The 26,114-nt window shown below is 43.9% G+C and overlaps 1 protein-coding gene across 1 annotated transcript in view; it reads left to right on the forward strand.

Moving 5' to 3' along the window:
* The window catches only part of Sorcs3 (sortilin-related VPS10 domain containing receptor 3), a 576,321-nt gene that overhangs the window by 416 nt on the left and 549,791 nt on the right, over positions 1-26,114 (forward strand). Inside the window, exon 2 of the mRNA XM_013017600.1 lies at positions 4-234. Coding sequence (XP_012873054.1) covers positions 4-234 — 231 coding nt within the window. The remainder of the gene's footprint in view (positions 1-3; positions 235-26,114) is intronic.

Genomic DNA, 26,114 nt, shown 5'->3' on the forward strand with positions numbered 1-26,114 from the left:
GAGGCGCAGCCCCTCAGCGCGCTGGAGCGCGGGGACGCCCGGGCCACGGCGCCCGCCGCCGACAGTTCCAAAGCCAGCCGTCCTCCGGCCAAGGGTTCCCGGGAGGAGGCGAAGGCGGCGCGGACCGGGGGACCGGCCCCCGAGGAGCTCCGGCTCCCCAGCACCTCATTCGCCCTAACGGGAGATTCGGCTCACAACCAAGCCATGGTGCACTGGTCGGGACACAACAGCAGCGTGAGTACCGCCCGGCGCCGGGCTCCGTCCGGGTCCCCGTGGCCCTCGGGGACGGGGTCGGGGCGGGATGGGGGGGGGTGCGGCGTGAGGTCGGGGAAGGGGTGGTGGTGAGCCGGGACGGGTCAGGGCTGGGGAGAGCGGGGGTCTCGGCGGAGATCGGGAGCTCCTCCACTTTGTCCGGCACCCACCCACACACACACCCCCAACAGGTTACTGGAGTTTAGGGGAGGATATTTGAGTTCGTTTACCAGGACCCTAGGATTGGGGGCGCCCCGAGGGGTCGGGGGAGGAGGGAGCCGGTTGTCTTCAAGATGAGCTGGGGAGAGGTCTGTGGTCTCTTTCAGTGAGAGTGGGTTTTCCTGTTGGGGGGTGAGTGTGTGTATGTGTGTGTCAGGGTAGGGGGTAACGGGCTGCTGTGGAGCCCAGGAGCAGATTCCAGCGACTGCCTGAGCAACCCCGTCCCCACCCGTTCCAAAAGGGACACCCCCCCGCCCCCCTCTCCGCCTCCTCTAGAGATCGAGGCCACTTGGACTCCCGGATTCCTCCTCCTGTTTGCCTTGGGGTCTCTGGTCCTCTCTTCAGGCGCCTGATCCGCCGGCCAACCTGAACTTGGGACTGGGTTCCAACCAACCCAAGCTTGGCCCTAGTGTCCCCAGGAGGCTATTAGAGGAGACCTTAAAAAAGTTGAAAGCCTCAAGCGAAGTTCAGGGCCCACCCTCTCCCTTCCCGCACCATTCCCATTCTTGTCTGCTTTTGTGATCCCGAATAAGTCTGTAGCCCAAAACTCTGGCTTTGGCCACGGGCGTCCTGTTACCCGGTCCCCAGTAGAGTTGAGTCCCTCTGCTTTCCGCCTACCCGCTACCAGGGTTCCCCCCGCCACGCGCCCCCCCCCACGACGATATACCAAGAGGTGGCGCGATCGAGCCCACTCGCTGAGCTCGGGCGCTGGCGCGGCGTCGGGCACTGAGCTTGGCCGGCCCAGCCGGGCAGCTGCAGCAGGCAGCCCGCAGCGCGTGCCCCAGGGGCTGTCCCCACATCGCCGCCTCCCAGTGCTGTGTGACTGGGTCAGGGAAAGGCTGGGGACCGGCTCCCATCATCTCCCGCATGCCCTTTCCCTCCCGCGGTCCCTATTTCAGCCAGCCTGGCAAAATCCTTCCCTCTTGTCTGGCTCTCTGGTTCAGATGAGAGCCTGGTATTATTGGGCAGTGCAAAGGCTGCTCCTCCTGGCAGGGTCTGATGGACTTCTGGATGGCTGTGCAAGAAGCTTTGGGGACTCACTGGATGGGAAAACACCTCTCTTGGTGTTTCTGTTTGTGATTTTTGAGAAGATTTCCCCGGGAAATGTCCATCTCATTTTAGCAGAGCCTCCGAGGTCACCGGGATGGGTAGTGAGTGCCCTGGGAAGCCACACACACACACACACACACACACACACACACACAAACGCCTTGCAGTGGAGATTTCCCTGATGCTAAGTGATACAGAAAACAGCCGGGTCCAGGGTACCAGATGCTGGGGTGGAAGAAGTGTAGTCTAGATCCTGGGAAGCCCAGAGACCCCAGAGCTTGGGGCCGTGAGCACATCTGATTGTGGGCGCTGGGCAAGGCGCACCTTTGTGGAGCTGGGTGCCTGAAGACTTCCAAGTCCCCAGCAGATTGGACGTGTATGAGTGTGTGGAGCGAGAGTGAGAGAGAAGCTATGATGCGTTGACAGCAACTTCATTCCAGTTTGATAAGTAGGAAGCCCGTGTGTGCTCTCCATATTACCAGGTGAGGATTGATGGGCTGTGTGATAATGGGTGAATTGGGAGGAGAGGAGGTGGTGTCCTCACCTATCTGTGCTTTTGTTGCTGTCCCATTTGGGACAATGTCAATGCATTCTTCCTGAAGAGTTTTTGTAGGTTTCTGCTTTTAAGTGTTGACAAAGTCCTTGGAGATGGGACTTTGGGAAGTGCTTCCTGCTCATGGCTAAAGGGGAAGCCTGGCTTCAACTCTCCACCCTGGAGAAATGGCCCTTTAGTGATACTGGACCACAGGGTCTTAGCAGGAGACTAGTTGGGTGATGAAATCGGAGCCATTCATCTACCTCTGCTGAGTCTCACCACCTCAGCAAGGTTCAGGCAGTCCAGGTGAGCTCAGAACTCAGGTGAGCTCAGAACGCAGGGCATATTCTATCCCCTCTGCAGCCCACACAACTGTTTTGTCAGCTCCTAAGATGTGTCTTATGCTTGTCCAGATTTGGTAGGCAGCACCAGAAGAGTTTTTTTCCTTCTTCTTCTTCAAGGATTTATTTTAGTAAAACAGGGTTAAAGAAGTAGGAATCAAGATAGAGGTGCTCCAGAAGAATGAGAGACTCTTTGGAGTATGGGAAGCAGCCTCTAAAGTAGCATTCCAGGGGTGTGGCTTTTCTCCCCTACTCCTTTCTTGACTTCAGGAAAAGAATGTGAGGAGAAATGAGGATGATATTTGATATTCCAGGAAGGTTCCTTTTCCTGGAGGGAGAATATTACTAATACCATGCTTTGGAAAGAGGATTCCACATTTTTTCCCCTGGCTTCTGATATGTTAAATGCATTCCCCCTCTTCCCCCCCCCCCAAAAAAAAGTAGCAGTTTCCATTTTAGCTCCAATTGGAATTTCTTTTTGTTTTTTTCCTGGGTGCTTTTGGTGGGTTTCATTACTAGATAAAAATTCCCTTGCAGGAGGAGATTTTAGTCCCCCTAGAACAGAATACTGAACTCCCCCCTGGCAGAGTTTACACTGAGGGAAATGGTGCTGGACATCCTTCTTTATCCCATTGGTCCAGTGTGTACCAAGGGGCAGGGAGGGGCAGGAAGAGATCCTAGTTTGAGTCTTGAATTAGGGCTTGCTTTGGTCTCATGACTGGGATGGGATATTTAGAAGGCAGTAGAGGAGATGCCTTTCAGGTCTGAGGCAGAAAGAAGCAAGCAGGGCAGGGGGTCTGGGTCTCACCTCTGACCAATTGCCTGCTAGGTGTTCCTTGTGGTAGAATGTGGGCAGACTCAGCCTTGGAACCTCTCCTGGAAGAGATCTGCTGTTGTTCTTTGTGCACCACGTGTGTCCCCAGCTAGGATCCTGGTGATTAATGGGCTAGAGAGTGTTTCACAAACACCCAGGGGAGCTCAGTCCCCGTGGCTTACAGGGAAACAGAAAAACACATTATTCTGTCCTTTTCCTTCAAATGGAGGAAGATGCCTCCTTGCTTGCTCAGTGACTTGGCAAATGGCCCCGGAGAGTGGAAAGTTGTGAAAGCACAGTGTATTTCCTCATGCACTCTCCTTCTTGGACCCTTGCTGGGGGGGGAGGGGGGGATTGGGGTCCCATTCTTAGTGCCAGGAATGTGGCATCTTCCTTTAGACTGGCACCTTTGCTTCCCAGCAGCTCACCCACAGCAGTGGCAATTTACAGACTGCTGTCCCCTGCAGTGTGGCTGCCTGAAATGAGTTGCCAGGTAGCTTCCAGTGAATGTGCCCAATACTGCACCTTGCTGAAGGGAACTAGGGAGATATTGTTTTTCCAGATTCTTGTCAGACCACCATTCCAGAAACAAGCTAGAAGGTACCACACAGCACATCAATTCCCCCAGGCGAGATTTCCTTCCCATCACCAATACAGCTGGACTGTGCTCTAAAATATTTACTCCTAATGTGCAAAATAGTGGCAGATCTGATCAGATTAATTGTATTTCACTCACTGGAGCATCTAATTGTGGCTTCCAAACAGATTTTTCAAGCAGCTTTTGGCTGGATTGCCTGAACCTTCCTCATCCCTGCTAAAAGTCCCCGTGTCACAATATCTTAATGCATTTTGCCTTCTCACAGACTTAATAAAGAAGCCTGCCACAGAAGCCATTCTTCAGGGGTTTGCCAAAAAAATCTGTTTTTAATTAATATTACAAGGAGAGCCATCTCAGTTGAGATGTAGCTGGGAAATGCATTGGGACACAGCAGCACTAATTGTTCTTGGTCAGTGTTGGCTGGGCAGGGGTGGGGAGGGAGGGGGGCTGGTGAGGATGGGAGGCTGGGCAAGGCAGCTTGTCTGTTCTGCCTTTCCTCTTATAGCTGAGCTACAAGCTCTCATTTGCTTCTCAGATCCTGCAGTGATTTCTGAGGTGAGCAGTTGTTGCCGACTCCTTAATTGAGAGGCTTGATTTCATGATTGCAGAAATGCAGTGGTTGGGACTTTCTTTGTTGTTGGCAGGGAAAAAAATACATTGGAAAGTGGTTTCTCCAATATTGCTGGGCTTAAGGAAAGGAAGTGAAGACTAATCACAAGAAGGCACAGGAGGATCCCTCCTACCCAGGGCTGTGTAAATTTGTTATTGTCATTGGAGGAGTTCTAAGCGTGGAGATTTGTGGGACCTAAGTTATCCCTTAAGGACACAAGAGGTGCAACAAAGCCAAAAGGGAGATGGCAAGATCTGTCTAAAGGCTGGCGGCTTATTTAGGTGTTAGAGGCAGATAGGCAGGCCACCTGAGGCCTGTGGCTTGACCTGCCGAACTTAATTTCCTGCTTTATGGTGTCTTGGTTGGCTTGAGACACTTCCTATACAGGGACAAATATGTGAAAGTCTGAGAGAAAAGAGGCATTACGGGGGAGGTAGGAAATATACAATGTGAGTACCTTGTGCATCTCCCCTCCCCCAGACCTGAGGATTAGACTCAGGGCCTCAAACTCTCACTGAGCTCTGCCCCACTTTCACCCCATGGCTGGGGGCTCTACCACTTGAGCCTTGCTATGTTTGGAGAGACCGGTCTTGCTGATTTGTCTGCTCAGGCTGATTTTGAGACATATTGTCAGATCTCAACCTCCTGAGTAGCTAGGATTATAGGCACGAGCTACCAGTGCCAGGCTCTAATGCCTTTTTTAGTAGGACTAGCTCTGGGTGTGTGAGGAATTTGGCTCATCATGTTTATTCCTGGTGTGTGGATGGCTGGGAGAGGCTCTTAAATGGGCCCTGATGTAGAGCACTCTGCCTCACACATCATGGACACTTGATAATGTTTGACTAAATAGACAAACCAGCGAAGTCCTAAGGTTCATGGAAATCCTTAGCCTGGGCTAGGACTGATTTTATGGCTGCTAGTAGAACTAGGCACATTGTGTCTGATATTTTGACATTCTACTTGAATTTGAATTTGAAGTCTTTTGGCCTCTCATTCAAAATACTTTACTCTGTGTATGTCCTAGGTCTACTGCTCCAACTTTGACTGTTCCCTGACTCTTCATAGCACTTGGTTTCTCCATTGTCTTCATCATCTGCATGACTCTAGGTCTTTGTTCCATTTGGAACACTCTCTATTAAGATGCAAGCATTGAGAGGATACCCTCTTATACACCACTCAAACAAGACTCAAACAGTGTTCGATGAAACCTGTCCAAGAAGCATTTTCTTCCCTTCCTCCTTGTTCATAATATTTACAGACTGCACCATGCATTTGATTATTTTTAGTTCAGTACTTGGTGATATTAATCTTGTATTCTTTGAGGGTGAGGAATGAAATAGTGAAATGAGCACAACCCTTCCCCATTGTGACTTCTACTTGTCTTCTGTGTGCCTTGTAGCCCATGGTACCTGGTGACACTGGCGGCTCAGTAACATGAGCTGCTCTGGGAACCAGACTTGCCTTAATGATGGAGGGTGGGAGGAGGCTTAGGGGAAATTATTTTTGCCCTAAGATGACAAACAGGATAACATTGATGCTCAATCACTTTGAATTGATGGACCCCCACTTAGTAAGAGGATATAAATGAGGTTGAGCCAGTAATCCTGACTTTTTCTTATATGCTTCAGAGATGAAACAGGCACTTCCATAGGATATTCAACCCCTTGCTGAGTGATTGCTGGGCATGGGACATTGTTCTGGACACTGGGCTTTGGTAGGGGTGTGATGAGGGAGCCAAACAATGATACGACAGGGTTTGCCTCAAGGTCCTTCTCCTGTGCTTTGAATATGAGCCTGTTCTTCTGTAAAGTTAAATAACACATGACAACAAGACAGATGCCAAGGGGTGATATGTGGTTAATTGTCAAGTGATCGTTTGAGGCTGTGAGCTCAGAGGAGAGTGGATCGCTGCGGGAGATACTGCAGGCATCTTAGAATCACAGAATGTCAGGGCTGGAAGTGCGCTTGGGACTTGTCTCCATCCAATCGCTCAGCACAGAGATCAGGGGCATGAAGAGACATCAATGCAGCTAATCCCTACTAGAGCTGGGTTCCCACTGGTCTTTTCTCTCCTACTCATGCCTGTTTTTTTCTCTCTTCTACTTTGGATTAATGGAATTTTTCCTTCCTGAAGGCTTATGGTGCTTTCCTTCAGATGAAATTGGATGCTGTCCATTTTATAGGTAGGGAAGACCGAGCCCTAGGCTGGCTATATTTGAGGTATGGATTCCTTAATCCTGTTAGAGGGCTGTGTACTGTTGCGCTTGTCCATCCATGGAAGCGATTGCAGACAATAAATAACGAGTTAACAATGGGCGAAACTGTGTCTTACTAATCATTATAATGGGAGCCTGTGTAAGTCAACTGCATTTTTGAATTTAGTGAGCAAATCAAGTCTGGTTACATCCCTGAAAAACATTTTGTGTGTTTGTTTTGATCAGTGTAAGTTCGAGTTTAATTATTTATGGAAAAGTTCTTTATAGTACGCTAATAAATGTGCTGTAGTAAAGTTAGGAAAAGAAAGTAATAGAGTCGAAGAATGCACAAATAGCTTTCTGCTATTCGGTTCATGCCAAGGAGCAGAGCAAACTGAGATGAGAGAGCCCCACAACGCAGCAGGCTAGTCTTTCAGGGCTGCTGGTCAATAAAACCTTGCCCCTGGCTATGTACAGGCCTGTGAACGGCAAGGGGAAAACTGGAGATGGAGCCATGTGAGGTAATTGAGGAGTTTTACAAGTTGTGAGTTGTGGGATTATTTAAGATGGGTATATGGTATGACTTATGCGGTTTATGGTGTGTGAATTCATCCTTGTGGAGTGTTTATATCCTGAATGCTGTCTACTTTGGACTGATTGAGAACAGATAGACTGGGAATGTGAAAAATGGAGTTTGGAGCCAAGTGTCTGGGTTTAAATATTCTGCTCTGTGATGTTGGGCAAGTTGTCACCCACTCTTTTCTGTGTCTTCATCTTAAAAAGAGGTCAGGCTCACACACCCTGTCACCATGAGCCATGGTATGGTTTTAAATGACATTTGAATCTAATCAAGTTCTTGATGTTATAGACTTTGCTTGTACAATCTTATTTAAAAGAGATGCCTGACCCATACACTATGTACTCTTAAGATCTTTTCTAGTTACATCATCATCATCATCATCATCATCATCATCATCATCATTTGTGCCTGTGTGCCAGTGTTGGGGCTTGAACTCAGGGCCTGAGTGCTCTCTGAGCTTTTTGCTCAAGGCTAGTCCTCTACAACTTGAGCCAGAGCTCCACTTCTGTTTTCTTGATGGTTAATTAGAGATCAGAGTCTCACAGACTTTTCTGCCGAGGCTGGCTTTGAACTGTGATCCTCATATCTAAGCCTCCAGGGTAGCTAAGATTACAAGTGTGAGTCACCAGTGCCCAGCTATTTATTATTATTATTATGATGATGATGATGATGATTATTAATCTAGAAGAGGTCTTCTTTTGGCTTTTTGATGGCGATATTGAAGCAGAGGAAGGGGGTAACTTGCTCACAGGTCCCCAGGGAGTAGATGGCAAAGCTTTCCTGCATTCTAAGCACCAGCGAGATGCTCGTTTTAGCCTCTTCCCATCATCCCTGCCATCTCTTCGGCAAGTGTCTGTCAAGTCTGTCATTTGTGTAATGCTGACATGGACAGTGAGAGAGATCTACAAGGCAATAGGGTGAGGGTGGGAGTAAGCTTCTTGAAACTCATACTCAGAATTTGTGACAGAAGCAGTTAGAAGTAGAATGGTCAGAATTAGGTTAAAGATTCCACTCCTTGATGGTGAGGAGGCAAACAGTTCCCCAGGGATTTCATTGTGTGTGGGGTTAGGTAGCCAGAGATGAAGCTTCACCCAGCTTGAGAATCAATGACCATATCTCACTGGAATCCTTGGAGGTAAGTTTATCGGTATGTAGCTTTAAGAAGAGAGGAGAAGTCTGAGCTTGTTGGGCTGGTTGGCAGCAGAAACTACTATACCAAGGACTTGTCTGCATCAAAATCATAGAAGGTACTTGGATGTGTTATTTCTCCTCTCTTGACCTCCTAGCTTTGTGTTTATGCCTGGTGTGAAAAGTTGCAATCCATGGTCGGAGCGCTGTGTAGAATGTCTGCAACATCTTTCTCAGAACGAACACACTGGCAGTTAATTTGTAGTGAGTGATCTACACTCAATGAGTTACAGGCTTGTTCTTTGCTTTGCTTTTACCCTATTCACCAAAACGTGGAACCTAAGATCCTTATATAGACACTAGAGGGAGTGTTGTCCTGAGAAAGAAGTTCAAAGAAGTAGGATGAGATAATGGGAGAGTGTTGTGCCAGGAATTGCTCCAGAGAAGAGGAGAAGGTGTATCCAGTAAGTGCATCATGTGAGGGTGGTTTGGTGACCTGTGGATGAATAACTATTGGCAGTAGAGCAGCTCAGTCCTGGAGGTTGATCAGCCTGCCTCTTCTTGCATATACACAAATGGGTATTTTGTACAAAAGAGTCCATTCGGCAGTCAGATACTCAACCCATTCATGGCCGAATCAAGACTCTCCAAATAGATTCAACTGGAGGAGATGCTCAGATGTTAGTTCCCCATCTCTTCTGCTTTCCCTTCTTAGACCCCTTCTTTCTCACGAGTGTGGTAGGCAGCCAGTAGAGGTTTATTGAGTGGAATGGAGTAAGTAGTTTCTTAAATCTGAAGTGTTTTCTTAAATTCTTCACCAACAGGGTGAAGGATGGGTATCGGAGAATATGGAAGGGTCTGGACTGTTCTAGCTTTCTCCCAGACATGCACTTCCTGTTCCTGGGACTTCACTGCTGTCTCTCTGTGGTTCTTGGGTGTTTAGTCCTTTTAATACCCTCTGTAGCCTCTTTGGTGAGAGTTTCTCACCCAGGTAGTTAGAATCAGGTTTATGATTATACTGCGGCATAAGAAGTGAATCTTTCCCTTTTAAGGTCTTTTCTCAGAGAGAGATGGAAAAACAATGGCTGAGTTGAACTTTTTTTTTTTTGGACTAGAAGAGTATCTCAAACTGCTGTGTCTGATGTGATTACACTTGTACATATATGTAGGAGGAGGGACCTGTGTACAGTGAGTTTTGAGGTCACGTAACTGGAGATAGAGAAAGGCTTAATTTCAGGGTAATGGAGGAAGAGGATGAGATCTTAGAGACAAGAGTTGGTCATTGAATTCATTGTTTCAGTATTAGTCATGCTAGAAAACCAAGTTTTGATTGGAAGAGCTCTCAAAGGATTCCTGAAGATTTCTGAAGTATCTGTTCTGTTATGAGAAAAGTCCCTAAGCCACAGAGACCGTGAACAATTTTTCTTTCTCCTTTCTTTCTCTTTCTCTCTTTCTTTCTTTCTCTCTCTCTTTCTTTCTTTCCTTTCTTTTTTTCCTTCCTTCCTTCCCTTCCTTCCTTCCTTCCTTCCTTCCTTCTTTCCTTCCTTCCTTCCTTCCTTTCTTTTTTTTTTTTTTCATGGGGCCTGAACTCTGGGCCTGGGCGCTGTCCCTCAGCTCTTTAGCTCAAGGCTAGTGCTCTACCACTTGAGCCACAGCGCCACTTCTGGCTTTTTTCAGCTTATGTGGTGCTAAGGAATCAAACTCAGGGCCTCATGCGTGCAAGGCATACAGTCTACCCCTGAGCCATCTTCCCAGCCCCAGCCCTCGAACAATTTCTATGCTTTCATTTCTCTGGCTTAAAAATGAGAGTAACACTGGATGTTTAAGGTTGTTGTGAATCTTAGAGATAATGTACATACAATTACCCAGTAGGTTAATTTGTTGTTTAAGAATGTTAGTTCACATCATCTATTGGGATAGGAGATGGGTAGGTTGAGTGTCTTCTTTTGTAGCAGATCTTGGTACTCTACCCATTTCCTGAACATTTTGTATTTCTCTTCATGTCAATCTGGACTACTAGCCATCAGAACCAGAGATCATTTGCCCAATAGCTTTCTTTGGCCCTTGGAACTTGCTTTGGCCATATAAGCAGAGAGATGGAGAACCGGGTAATTAATTCATGTCAAAGAGTAGAGAGAAACTACCTATCAAAATTACTATGTAAGCTGTGGATATCCAGCTTCCTAGCCCCTGGGCCATCTAACTTTGAGCCTGATTTTCTGCATTGTCTCTAGAGTTTCTAATGGGATTCAACTCCAGGTGACTACCATAGTCACTCAAATGTTTTTTGTTTTTGTTATTATTTCACTTGCCCTTAATTTCACTTCCTCCTTTTCTATCAGTCTTTCTTGGGATAATCTCCAAAATAATTTATTTCTAAGCCTTTAAGTTTGGAACAGAACCAAAAGAAAATATAGGTATAGATTTACTGTAAAGATCGGTTTTGGGATTACGGTGGCTGAGAAGTCAAAGGTCTATAGTTGGCAAGCAGAAGACCCAGGAGAGCCAATGGTATACCTTTACTCTGAGTTTCAAAATCCTGGGAAGCAGGAGAGATGGTGTAAATCCTAGATTGAGTCCAAGTCCAGAGGCAGGAGAAGACTAGTGTCCCTTCTCAACAGTGAGGGGGAGAGAAACATTCTTTCTTACTCAGCCTTTTAGTAGATTGGATGAGGCTCATTGACATTGGGGAAGATAATTTGTATTATTCATTCTACTTATTCAAATGTTAACCTTATGGAGAAACATTCTCACAGCCATAGACACAAAATAATGCTTAGCCAAATATCTGGGTACCCCGTGGCCCAGTTAAGTTGACATACAAAATTACCTCACACTATGTCAGAAACTATACTTGTACTTTGACCAAAGTGAGTACTAGGAATTCAAAAGGGGAGGGATTGATTTGCTGGCACTGGTTCTGAGATAATCTTCCTTTTTGACTTTGAACCTGCCAAAAGAAAGGAGTCCAGCTGAGATATTATTAAATGGCAGAAATAGTATTGGGGCTTCTGGATTAGTATTCAGTGGGCATTTCTCAGGATGAGGGCAGCATACCCCTAATTACAGGGCCCAAAGTCCCCCCCAAAATCGGGAAATGCTTCTTTCAAGATATAAAAACTGACTGGTTTTACCTCAAGCAAATGTATTTTCACTGATTCCTTCAAAAATTGGTGAGCTTAGTACCATGCTAATTATATGATTTGTCTTTTCTTGGATGTGTTTTCCTTATCTAAAAATTGGAAAATGGTGCAAACCCATCTCACTACAAACTAGATGAGGTATGAGGTCAGTTGTTTACGTATGCATGAAATGGGTCAATCTTATATGCTCTCTTTATGTCACAGGTAAATGATGAGATGCCACATATGGAAACATTTCGGAAAGAACAGGGTGATAGAAACTCAAGGCATAAGTTTGCCTTGTCTCTCCAGCATTCCTTGAGGATCTGCAGGTCCTTTAACACAGATTTGAGGCTTTGTCCAGGGCCTACCTTCTGTTTGCTTTCAACACAAAGAGAATGTTTTACCCACACACACCAGGCATTAAACACCCTGCAATTCTTATTCCAGGCATGGTGAACATTTATTTCGAGTCACATCTGATATAATAAAATTCCCAGATGGGAATGTAATTTGATGTTTTAAAAATATTGTTCCAGAAGCTGACCTGTATCAATTGCTCTGCCTTACTCCTTCCAGATAATGGGAAATATTTGAAGAACATCAAGAGTATATCTAGTAATACATGCAACATGAATACATATGATGCACCTGAACACCCATGCATGCATGCATGCAGCTTGTGGACACCCCAAAATATTATAGCATGTGTGGGAAGCATACATTGGACAGATATGGCGGAGAACAATGTAAGACAGCTAGGTGCTATTCTAAGCATATGAAATTAATTGAATACAGTCAAGACCATAGTACATCAAAGGTAGTAAAAATGTTAGCAATATTATAGCTGCCTTCATTATCTTCAACAAACTCTAGAGTGATTAAATGTAGATGTCTCTGTCATTTATTAAGGTGTGTCCTGACATTTGAGGTCCAGAAGATTATCCTGCGTTCTGTGACTGCCACATCATTTCTGGGCCATAACTGTCTTGCAAAGCCTTTTGTTTAATCTTGTGTTTATACTTGCTTTATTTTCCTTATATACAGGAACATATTCTTTTTAATGATATTATTACAGCATTCTAGGTTTTTTTTTTGGTACCAGGGTTTGAACTTAGGGCCTCACACTTGCTTGGCTTGCGGTACCAGGGTTTGAACTTAGGGCCTCACACTTGCTTGGCTTGGTTGCTCAGCTGGCACTCTGCCACTTGAGCCATTCCTACAACACTCCTTTTTGCCAGTTAGTTTTGGAGATAAGGCATGGACTTTTCTTCCTGGGCTGGCTTGGAACTGTAATCCTGTACAGTAGCTGGGATAGCAGATGTGAGCCACCAGTGTCCAGTTGTTCAAAACAACAGGTTTAACTATGACTTTCTATACTCATGCACTATGTACTTAGAGCATATTCATCCCCGGTCACACTCTTATCTCCCTCCCTCTTCATTATGGTCCCCAAGTAGACTCTCTTCTGCTTCCATGTCTTTTTAAAAAATACTTTTTAATTGTAAAAATACTGTACAGAGGGGTTACAGTTACATGAAGTAGTGAGTACATTTCCTATCAAGCATTGTTGCCTCCTCCTTTGTTTTTCCCCTACCATCCCTTCCCTCCCACCTCCACAACTATACTCCCCACCTCCCACCCCCACCTAAATTGTAAAGTTCATTTTCAACATAGTGTCTTGTACATCTCATTGTTACAATCGGTTAACCTGTATCCCTATTTAAGCATTTTGTTTTTTTTCCCTTCCCCTCCCTAAATTAGAGAAGATGTATATACAAATTAGAATGTGTATATACAAGATGCATCAAATCCAGTGAAAATAGGTCAAAAGCTATGTACATATGGCCAGCTAAGATGATGTTAAGCAAAATGAACCCCAAGATAGGGACACAAATGGTTTTTTCTTTCTTGCTATTGTTTCTAACTTATTTATAATGTACTATGTGATTTTTTTGTTTCTTTGTATGTTCCTCCTCCATGGTATAACCCCTGTTTCCATGTCTTTTTTAAAATTATATTTTAACATCTTTAAGTAGTTGTACCGAATCAGTTGAACTGATTCAGCAAATCAGTTCATAAATACAATGCATCTTGATCAATGTCTTTAAAAAATTCCTTTTTTGTGATTATTTATTCTTGTTTTATTGTGAAAATACCATACAGAGTGGTTACAATTACATGGACAAGGTAATGAGTACATTTCTTATCAAGCATTGTTGCCTCCTTCTTTGTTTCCCCTTCCCATCTCTCTCCCCCACCGCCAAAGTTGTAAAGTTTGTTTTTTGACATAAGGACTTGTACATCTCATTGTTGCAATGGGTCCACCTGTAAAAAATTCCTTTTGATCTAGGTTCCATGTATGAGTTAAGAAATATGACATTTGTCTTTCTGAGTCTGGCATATTTTGCTTAACATGATGATTCTGGCTCCATCCACTTTTCTACTAATGACATGATTTTATTCTTTTTTTAATGGCTGAATAATACTCCGTGTGTGTGTGTGTGTGTGTGTGTGTGTGTGTGTGTGTGTGTGTGTATACTAGATTTTTCTTTATTTGTTGACAGGCTCCTAGTCTGAACCTATGGGTTAGTGCTTGTGAATAGTACCACAATAAACGTAGGCGTGCAGGTAACTTTATGGTATGCTAACTTACATTCCTTAGGCTAGCTCTTTCTACACTTTCTATTTTGTTATTTCCATTCATTTTATTCCTGGATTTGTGGTTCTGTCTCGTGGATTTCATTCATTCATTTCCACATGGTATATCCCCAAGTAATCTTTCTCAGCATCTCTATGGAAGTGTTCTCTTGTATATCTGCTGTCTAGATTTCTTTTACTCAGTACTCTTTTGTAGGATAAGTGGATAAGTCCTATGTTTCCTCAGTACTTAGGATATATATATATATATATATACATATATATATATATATATCCCTTTCCTTGTCTAAGATTTTATTTTTCTCATACTGGGTTGATGGCTCATGTGGAAATAGAAATCTTGAGTGAAAACATCTCCTTACATCTGTTTGTTGCTTTTATATCACCTTCCACTCCTGCGTCCCCCCTCTCATTGAGGGCTGATGAGGTGAAGAAGGGAGGTGCCTGGTGTAGAAACCTGTGGAGTTGCTCCACTTATTGATGTGTGCAACTGTTTTGAGGAAACCTGGTGCATTAAAACCAGATTCATACAAAATCTGCACTCAGATGTGAGAAATTTGTTGTTGACACATATAAGCATTCTAGTTAGTTAAAGCTGTTCAGACAACATCAACATTCAATACTCAGCCCAGTTGTGGGGTATTTCTACATGCCTGGGCTCTGAGGACATGATGGTGGTCAGTGTTCTGAAGGAGAACTCCATGACACCAACAAAGGAAGCGCAAGGGACCTTGAACGTAAAGAGGGCACAGGGGAAGCAGCAGATAAACAGAGATACCAAACTTGTGTAGCACCAAGTAGGTGAAGAAGAGAAGGTAGGGTGTCTGAGCATATGGCTTCTGTGGCAAGAAGGAGCCAAAGCGTGGAAAAGGACAGAAAGAAGGAGGACAAAATGGCTGGGGCTGGGGAGGGATGTCAATAAGCATGCAGGCATTGGCAGGACAAGGCAGAGCCTTATGGGAAAGGCGTTTGTTCTCCGTCCCAACAGCTAGGGGATAAGCCAAGGAAAGTTTTAAAGTAACAGTCTGATAATCATTAACATTAGAAAAATTGCTCTTCCCACTCTACCAGTGGTCGCAGAAAAGGATGGAGGTTGGAGAGCCAGTCTTAACTGAAGGATGTTGGCTTGGGTGGTAACATAAGGATGGTGACAAAGAAGTTCATTAAAGAAATATTTATCCGGTGAGTTGATATTGTGGTGTAAATTCTTCACTTTTTTTTTTTTTTGCTAGTCCTGGGGCTTGAACTCAGGGCTTGGCCACTGTCCCTAAGCTTCTTTTGCTCAAGGCTAGCACTCTACTACTTGGGCCACAGAGCCACTTGCAGCTTTTTCTGTTTATGTGGTACCTGAAGAATTGAACCTAGGGCTTCAAGCATGCTAGGCAAGCACTCTACCACTAAGCCACATTTCTGGCCCCAAATTCTTCCACTTTTTTTTTTGGTTGGTCGTGGGGCTTGAACTGTGGGCTTGGGCGCTGTCCTTGTGCTTTTCAGCTCAAGGCGAGTTATCTACTGCTTGAGGACAGCATCACATCTGGTTTTCTAGTGGTTTATTGGACATAAGAGTTTCAGGCTGGCTTTGAACCGTGATCCTCAGATCTCAGCCTCCTGAGTAGCTAGGATTATAGGCATGAGCTGCCGGCGCCCGGCTTCTTCCACTTTTTTATATCCCTTTGCACTGGGACTTTATAGTATCTTCATATTGTTGGCTGTAGTATCTTTTCTATTTCCAAACTTTGAGTTTAGCCTTGTGATTTTTTTTTGTGCCCATCCTGGGCCTTGAACACAAGGGTCTAGGCAGTGTTACCTGAGCTTTTTCACTCAAGGCTAGTGCTGTACCACTCTACCACTTGACCTACAGATCTATTTTTGGCTATTCTGGTGGGTAATTAAGTATGAGTCTCATGACCTTTTCTGCCTGGAATGGCTTTGAACCCTTATCCTCAGATTTCAGCCTCCAGAGTAGCTAAGATTATAGGCATGAGCCACCAGCATTAGCCCTGTGATCTGATTGCTTAGAAGAAGTAGAGATAACACTATTTAGCTTTTATGGTAATTTATCAGGAAGCATGTCCATCAAGAGGTGTGTCCAATACTTGTCTTGCACCTCTGCCATGGACAGGAGAAAACCATGTTCTAGGTCAGACCGTGGTTTTAAGAGGAGGGTGATAATCAAGTAGTATACATCCTTTCCCAGACAAGCCCAGTCCAGGTTAGCCCAGACCAGCCCTGAGCAGCGCAGCCATGTACCTGAGCCCAGCTCTGTGTGTTCATTCCTAGCTGCCTTGAGATTTAGGCTGTCTATTCTGAAACATTTCCCCCCCCCAGTAAATGCCTATATATACAGTAAGGTCAATAGAGTAGTGGGATATAGCATATTTTTTTTGGGGGGGTACAGTTGGCAGTGTCCAGCGAGGCTTACCTATATTTTAGAGTCTTTACCCTCATGTATGTCCTTTTGATATTTGCCTGTCAGTTCCCTCTCTTTACAGTTTATGGCTTTTTTTTTCTTCTGGAGTGCAGGTAAGTTAGACTTATAGTCCAAAAGGATTCGTCTTTCCCTCTTTTTTAGTCTTACTTTTTTATTTTTCCACAGCAGCCTAATCGGATTCCAGCAGAGCATTTGAGCTGAGCAGTCCTCAGGTCTCTCTGTAGGGGCCCTTCAAGGCCCTGACATTCTGTGTTTTTTAGTAAGAGCTGAAGTAAATTTTTGCTTTAACTGGGAAGATGGAATTTCACTTAAAAGGGGGAGAAACACAGGGCCAGGGATTTCATTGGTCTTGACTGATTATTTAAAATATATTAGTTCTGATAAAATATTTAGGTTTTGAACAACAAATTTAATATAGGGAATTGTGTTTTACTTATTAATGGTGGTAGCAGGGAGATTGGTAGGAGTTGTGCTAAAGTGCACTGTTGTGATTTTTTGCCAAGTATAGTAATTACTGTAATATTTTGTTGAATTATTAATATCTGCTATGCCGGCAGGAGCATAAGCGTCTGTCATTGAATTCATTTCAAGATTGCCTTTTCTCCCTTCTGATTTTGTTTTGTGCTTTCTGTCCTTTCTTGTGTACTTATGAAATTTTTTTTAAAGAAATGGTATATGTGTGTGTATGTGTGTATGAGTGTGTATGTGTATGTATGTGTGTGTATGCATGTGTGTGTATGAGTGTGTGTGTGTGTGTGTTATGGGGCATAGAGAGTAGATTATGTTGTATGAAACACCATTGTTACAACCTGCAACCAAGTGTAGGCCGACAGCAGAGGAAAGCTCTCATTCCTGGATGGTTCCTCAGCGAAGATGCCTGGGTGCAGTAGAGGCTTGAGGGAAACTAAAGGAAGCATATCTGGCGACAAAGGCCTTACCTGGGTGCAAGAGCACAGTTGGAAGGCCACATGTGTGCAGACATGAGTGGATGCAGGCAGGCTTCTAAGCACAGCGGCTCTCTGTAGATGCAGTTGACCTATGGTTGAAACAGCCTTGCTCTCCTTTATTGTTTTTAATTATTGCTTAGTGTCTGAGATGGGCTCAAATGAGACTATTATGGTGGTGGCAATGATGATGACAATGATATGATGAGGAGGATGATGATGATGATGATGATGATGACAATGACGGCGATGGCAGTTTACAGTCATTATTTGAATGGGTTTATGTTGTGAGAGGACTATGGATTTGAGTTCAAGATTACCCATAAGGCACCTCTGTTGGTTGTGACTGAACTGAAATCAAAGGCTAGACTTCACATTACCTCCTACCATGTTATGAAATGGACCAAGTCAGCTAACAGCTAAAATGCAGGTTTCCTTGTCTGTGTCATAATTGAATGCAAAGATCGAACTGAAAATCATGTATTGGAAATGTCATTATCAACTATAAGTAAACAGTCGTATTTAAGGTAATGTAATTGTCATTAAGTCATGGAAGTTGCTGGTATTTGTGATATGACTTGGAGAAGGAAGAGGGAGGGCTTTTGGTTTGATTTCTAATCTTAATGAGAAGCATCACCATTAGACAGTCATTCCTTTGGGCAAGGAATTGTCTTCTCTGAGGTCCTCTTAAAACATAAACAACTCAGACAATATCTAAAAGCCACATGGAGCATATAATGATCTAATCACATTCTCTTTCAGATAGGAAAAATGTAGCCAAGAGGCATGGAGTACCGAGATTCATCGAGATGGTGGAAGCACCCATCAACACCCTGTTCCCAGCTCTTGGCCCAGTGTTCTTTGTGCCACATTTGGCACTCCTCAGCATTCGCTGAACCTTTTAGTTTAGTGTAGAGCTTCTATCCTGCAAGAAATTAGTCCTAGGAATGATTGGCTAAATCAGATGACTTGTTGTGGGGGCATAGATGATGGGTCCTCATGGGCAGGAAAGTAGCGTGGGCTGACTTTGAGTCTTACTTAGTTCTACCACTGACTAGTCAGTTCTCTGATCTTGTACAAGTTACCTTCCTGAGACCCTCAGGATTGTGGCCTCTTTTCTGATTGTTGTTGTCCACATTTAGTGAACTTGGTGTGCTCAGCAAAGTGCTTGTCCCATGATGTCTAAAATGAATATGGAATAGCCATTAATAGATTAAATAAAAAAGAGGTCCTGAAGACCTCTTGATTCCTCAACTGAGAGACCTAACTCCTAGAAGTCATTTCTTTCCACTCTGTTATGAAGCTGTGTATCTTAAAGGGGAGAACAAAGCTGTACCTTGCACTATTTTGGTGTATTTTCTCTGCATCTTTGTGAGGAGGGCCTTCCTGAGGTGTAGCTACTATGGAAACCTGCACAGTGGAGAGCAGCCGTGCTCTAGTCAGGGGGATGAGTCAAGAATTATCCACAGCCCTTCCTTTCTCCTTAATCTAGACTATCATGTCCAGTTCCATTAAAAAATCTTTTCAATTGACATATAATCATGATTCATATAAAGTACAGTGTGATCATTCAGTACATGTGTGCTGTGTGTAATTAGGGTGATTAACATTTCCAGCTCCTCAGATATTTATTGTTTCTTTGAGTGAGGAATCTTTGAACACTTCTTTTCAGTAAGTAATGGATGCAAAGTGTAGTTACCCAACTGTGCTACTGTACAACATAGGCATTGAACGCCTACTGTCTTCACTGTATTTTTGTGTTATCATTTGAAGTACCTACCTCCTCTTTCAGACCTTGCCTAGTCTTTTCCATCTGGGAATCCTACTCTTCCAGCCTTCTGTATGATTGAGAACATATGGTATATTTTTGTGTGTCCCTGTCTTGTTGTACTTATAACAGTGTCCTTCGGTTCTATCCAAATAGATGTGCTGCACATGACAAGCTTCATTCTTTTGTATGGCAGAATAATATTTCATTGTGTAGATATGCCATGCATTTTAAAATTCATTGATGGATACCTTGGTTGTTGCCATTTTTTGACTTATAAACACTGCACCAGTAAACACGGAACGACAGATATATATATATATATATATATATATATATATATATATATATATCCTTTGGATATATATTCAGTAGTGGGATTGTGGGCCAAATAGCAATTTAATTTTTATCTTTTGTTGAGGAACCTCCATTTTCTTTGATAGTGACTATAATTGTAGACTATTCATCTGACATGGGGTTGATATCCAGAATATGTAAGAAGGAATTCAGCAACCTTCCAAAATAACCTAACTAAAAAATGGGCCAGTTATCTAAATACACATTTCTCAAGTGAAGAAAGATTTACAAATGGTCAGCAAACATGAAAAAGGGTCTCAAGTCTCACCTGATTTAGAATGTCTATTATATATGTATATATTGTATATATTCATATGATATATTATATATACATATAAAGACAAAGATCAACAAATTCTGATGAGGAGGTAGAGAAAGGAGAATTCCTATCTTGCTTCATTTTAATGTCCCTCAAGGCAATGGGTATGGTAAGAGGGTGGGGAAGAGCAGGCAACTGTAACACTGGGACAAATGAAGAGATGTGCATTGCTGCTCAACATCTCAGTCACAGGGGCTCCTCTCGGGTTAGGTTACTAAGGGCTTTGGCAAAAGGGCTTTAGTCTTTTACATATTCATCTTCCTTTCAACAATCTGTTGACTCCCTTGTGATGTGGTAGGCCCCATTGTTTCTGGTACATTCATAGCCAGTAGATTGGGTTAAGTTTTCAACAGGCATGGTGCTTGCCGTATGGACTCTGCACCAACCTTTTCCTGACACACTACTAATATACTAGATTTATTCCTTTTGGATATATACCCAGTAGTGGGATTGTGGGTCATTAATAGTTATTCCATCTGTAACTATTTTCACTCTCTTTTTTCTTCTTCCTGGAACCAAGGTCCAGAATGTATTGGGTGTGAGGGAAAGGTCTGTAGATAGAGGTCTCGGACAAACGTATGCCACATCCGAGTTAGTATTTTCTCTGTCCATTGTCATCATCGTCATTGAAAGTATCAAATGATGAGCTATGCAGTATGATCTGGACATAGGTCTTGTATATATTAACCCATCACAGATAAGTTTTCAAGTGTCTTGAACTGCTTCCTATTAGTATTTTGGAAAGTCTGAACAAGGAGCAAGTCAGCCCAGATCTTGTTCTTCTGGTAACATGTGAGATGTAGTTGTAAGTGTAGAAATCCACACCCAAATAAATGGTAAGTAAAGGTGAAGTCAGTGGGAGGGACCACGCATTTCCTTGACTGAGGGCCTCCACTGTGTGCTGGTGCCCCTGTGGATGTGGATGCTGTGCCTCGTGTCTTCTCAGTTGGAAGTTAGTTGCCCTATTTTCCAGAGGAGAAAGCCACGAGGAAGAAATCTGAGATTGTCATGTGCATGCAATAAGAAGCTGTAGGGCAGGTAATGAGACAGAGCCCAGGGCCTTTCAAAGATGGAAAGTGGTTGAGCCTATTGTAGTGAGGACACAGAAACCAGGGTTTATATGGTATGGGAGTAGGGAAAGGCTGAAAGAACCAGAGAAAATAAATTTTATTTCATTCTCGAATGAGGTCATTTTATACAAATAAAGGACGGTGGTGAGTGAGTGCTAATTGTGTGCCAGACACACAATCAGCTGTGACCTTGGCATTCAGCGGCTCATGTCACCCTCACAGTGGCTTGGTGAAGTTCCTATTTCTGGGATCCTCACCATAAACAGTATCCAGCTCAGTATCCAGCCCAGGTTTCAAGCTGTCCCATGTGGGCCTGCTCACCCTGAGAGCTTCTTACCTGCTGAGCCTAGAGTCTACTTTACCTTGCATCAGGAGTTCCCAGATACAGAGCCTTTCCCGGTCGGCCATATTATTCTTCAAAAGCTTTCCCAGAGGATTTATATTTAGGTTTTGGTGTTTGTAACCAAGGGATGGGATGAGAGAAGGCTGGATGTATGTTTGTGAAGTGGTAAAGCCAGGTTACAGAGGCAGTGTGTGGCCTCTAGCACACTTGAACTTTATTTATTTACTTACTTTTGTGCTGGTAACTAGGATTACAGGCATGAGGCATCCTGTACCTGGCTTTGAAAATTATTATTATTTTCTTCGTGTATGTTCTGGTACTGGAGCCTCAAGCTCTCGTTTGGCTTTTTCACTCAAGGTTGGTGTTCTGCCACTTGTGTCATACTTCTAACCTGGCTTTTTGCTTGTTAGTTGGAGACAGGAGTCTGCCTCAGCTAGCTTCAAACCATGATCCTCAGTCTCCTGAGTAGCTAGGATTACAAGGGTGAGCCACTGGTAGCCGGTGGTGTGCTTTATTTTTGTAGGCAATGGACAGCCGTTAGTCACTTGAGTAAGGAAGGGAGTGATGTTATTAGCAGGGACACTGAACCATTCTCCCTATTTTGCAGGAGGGAAAACGAGGATTCAGAGAGGTGCAGTCGCGTGCTAGGAATGTTCAGCAAATTGTTTCTGGCAGCAGAAGTAGAGGTTCACTCAGGCTGCACTTGCAGCTCTGGTTGCTGCTGGCTGGCTTTTCCCTTTGCAGCGGCACTGTCCTCTCCTCCCTCCTCCTGCCCCATCTGAGCAATAGGTTCTCTCCATCATTACAGCAGCCAGTGGGGTTCTGCTGTAATTAAAGGAAGCCAACGGGGAAGCAAAGCAGAGCAAGGGAAAAAAGCAGCCACCAACAAAACATCTTGTTTCTCTCACAAACTCCCCAACAACTGCTTTCATGGGAAGCCGCTGGCTTTAAATACAGCCGAGGGAAACCCCACAGGACAGTGGGGGAAAGCTGGTTATTAAGTTACTTTCAGGCTGCCATAGTGAGGATTTATTCTTTTTCTTGTCCTTCTATCCCTGCCGTGCAAAACTGATCAAATATTAAGAGCTGAAAGCGACCTCAAAGGTCATTCATTTCAACTTCTCTTCCAAGGCAGGGTTCCTTTATCACCTACCCCTTCAGTATCTCTAATATGTTGTTTCTTGGCCGTCAGTTTCCTTAGTTCCCCAAATTTGCTGGACCAAAGCTCAAGTAGGGATGGGAAAATGCTTTCCCTGAAAACAGAACAAAACAAAACCAAAAACAAAATCAAACCTGGCCACCCAAGCCTGCTGTCATTTACAACAGTGACTCCGGAAATGTCTAATTAATTCATTTGTCCAATTAGCCCCTTGCTCTCTGAAATGCTTTTACTTGGTTGCTGAGCAACTGCAATAGATTTTCAGCACATGCATGCGGCTGGTGAATGAATCAGTAGTTTTTTCCCTTCACCCTAACCACCTCCCCACTCTACTTAAATTTTTTTTCTCTGATGGTCAGTAGTGAAGAACACAGTCTTCTCACCCAGCACCTCTAAATGTGTTCTCTGCCTATCTTAACACATCCCTGAAGAAATATTTTTCAGAGATATACATACATGTTAAATTTTATTTGTTGTTAATCAGAAATTCAAATTTGACTGAATCAAGAAAAGGCCTCTAGGAAGCAAACAAATCCTTGATAGGTATTCATTCATCTAAGATTTTGCCTATAATTGTGCCTTTTTTTACATTTAGAATACTTTTTTTATTATTAAGTTTTTTTATTGTGAAAATACCATACAGAGGGGTTACAATTACATGAGCAAGGTAATGAGTACATTTCTTAGCAAGCATCCTCCTTTGTTTCCCCTTACCATCCCTGTCTATCCCCCCGGGCCAAAGTTATAAAGTTTGTTTTTCGACATAGCATTTTTTTTTTTTGGTTGGTCGTGAGGCTTGAACTCTGGGCCTGGGTGCTGTCCCTGAGCTCTTCAGCATAAGGCAAGTGCTCTACCATTTGAACTACAGTGCCACTTCCGATTTTCTAGTGGTTTATTGGAGATAAGAGTCTCACGGACTTTCTTGCCCGGCTGGCTTTGAACTGTGATCCTCAGATCTCAGTCTCCTGAATAGCTAGGATTACAGGCGTGAGCCACTAGTGCTCGGCTCGACATAGCATCTTGTACATTTCATTATTGCAATGGGTCCACCTGTATCCTTATTTAAACAATTTGTTTTTTCCCTTCCCCTCCCCAAATTAAGGTGATTTTTTTTGTTGCTTTGTATGTCCCTCTCCCACAGTAATTTTTTTATGTCAGGTATTTGTCATGGATAAGGAGAGTGACCAAATTTACTGGTGCACACAGATTTACTTACAAAATAATGAATTTTGCTTCCCCTACCCTTACAATTAGAAAGACCATGGCTGGTTAGGTATGTGTGGCCAAGATAGACTCAGAGGTATCTGGAAAGAGGAAGACTGCTTTGAATAACGTGTTATTAAGATGTGCAACTTGCAGGGAACTTGTGGCTCATGCTTGTAATCCTAGTTATCTCAGAGGATCATGGTTCAAAGCTATCCTAGTCATCTCTTACCCCCAAAACATGGAAATGAAGCTGTGGCTCAAGTGGTAGAATGCTAGCCTTGAGTGAAAAAGCTAAGGGACAGTGCCCAGGCCCCAGCATTATCACACACACACACACACACGTGCGTGCGCGCGCACACACACACACACACACACACACACACACACAGAGTGCAACTTGAGCAGGCAATGCTTCCATGTATCTTTACAATTTGTCCCAGCCTGGAGTGCATTGTGAACAATCTAAAGGAGGAGAGAGGCCTTTAGAGAGATTGAAGGCACAATATCAACTCAGGAGGGCATCATCCTTGAGGTACAACAGGCTTCAAGTTAAGCATGGGTCCATGCCCCAGGTTGCTTCAGGGAGTTAGAAAGTTAGAACTGGACTTGGATCCCAAACTTCTGAGCTTTCTTGTTTTTATCAATGAAGTAATAGAATCTGTAGATACCCAGATTCTCCTGTCACCTCCTTGCTTCTCTTGGATCTCCAGATGGCATCCTTGTCCATTAAGTTAGTCAACCTTGAGTCACTCAAATTTATGTTTAAGAAACTGGCTTTATTTTGGAAGAGTTGAAGTTGGCCTTGAAGATGGACATGGCTTTCCCTTTGCCTTGGCTTGTATGACTTGCTAAGCAAATATGTATTGGCCCAGGATTCAAGTATAAATAAGGGACAGTCCCTTGTTCTCAGAGCTCCCCTCTCCCCCTCACCCCTCCACCTACATTGTAGAGTGGTGGAGACATTAAGGAAGCATTCAGAGGAAGGTCTGGGCCATCAACCTGTGCTCAAATATGAGAGTGAAGGAACTCTGCAGATAGGGTGCTGCTGGAATGATTTCGGGCCATAGGAACAATGTAGGCACCAGTGATTGTGATATGTCTGGGGTCTGGAGAGTGGACTGGTTATGAAGCCATCTGGCATCATGGTGAATGGCTCCAGGTAAATGGTACAGACCCAGGCTGACATCCAAAGATACTGCCTCCCTTTCCCTGGACTAATAAAAGAGCAGCTATTTTATCTCTATGCATGCATGGGTAGGGAAATCCTTATGTCAGGTTTCCTGGATGGAAATGACTTTCTCTGAAATTAGTCCATAAATTACAATGAAGGCCGTAAGAGTGCTCATGCCTTGTACACGTATTTTCCTGTTGTGTGCACTAACTTGCTGGGCGCGAGGCTTTCTGGAAAATTAGCACTATGCATTGTCTTTGGCCTCATCTCCCTTGAGCCCCCTGTGGGACATGTGGACCCCTCTGATGGCTCTCATAGTTGTGCTGAAATGTCAGTTGTGCTCATAAATGTCAAAGGGGAAGAGTAACAGCCTGTGACAGCTGTCATCTTCACCCGGCCTTGTCAATGCAACCAGTGTGCCTTTACTTCTGAGCATTACCTGTTGGGATCAGTTATCCTGTCCCATTGCTCTGGTACTCGGCATGCCTTTCACCAAACTGGCTTGCTTTGCCCAGAGATATCAAACAGCATTACAAGATGCTTCTTAATATAAAAACTCCTTTGGAATTTATTTTAGCAAGATGGGTTGACTTCCTTTAGGGACAAAGCCTGGGTGGCTATTTTTTCTCTTAAGAAAGACTTGTTACTCTGAAATGCATATGAGTTTCCAAACCACAACAGTCTGTTTTTGGAATAACTAGACATCTATGGGAATTTAAGCCTTTGGTAAGCAGGAGTCCATGGCTTTTTATTCAATACAGATTTGACATTTTGGACTTCGATGGATGAAGCCACTATCTGCTTAGATCTTCCTAGACCAGAAGTTGGAGTATGCGAGGGTCACGCCTTCTTATTGGTTGATTTGTTTTCCTTTGGCGAAAAGTGATTCTTGTCTTGGTGAGGTCTTTGAGATCTCTGCTTTTCCAAGTAGGGTTGCTGGCATGTGGTAGAAGGGACTGCAACTTTCTCTCCTTCTGGTCTTCTTTCTTTGCCATCCCTTGAGTGATTCGGTTTCCCATTTTCTGGATGTGCCCACATAGATTGTTTCCCACCCCCTCTTATACCAGGAGTCAGTGTGCATGTGGTGGCAGATTTCATTCAGCTCTGCAACAATCCCCCCTTTATGACATCACTGCTCGTCACCATGGAAACATTTCCCTGAATCACAGAGAGTGGATTGTGGCATCATAGCATTGGGGAGCAGAAGGAGGAGAGGACAGGAGAGAATTGAAACTGCCCAG

Source organism: Dipodomys ordii, unplaced genomic scaffold (assembly GCF_000151885.1).
Source record: "Dipodomys ordii isolate 6190 unplaced genomic scaffold, Dord_2.0 Scaffold36, whole genome shotgun sequence".
NCBI classification, from domain to species: Eukaryota; Metazoa; Chordata; class Mammalia; order Rodentia; family Heteromyidae; genus Dipodomys; species Dipodomys ordii.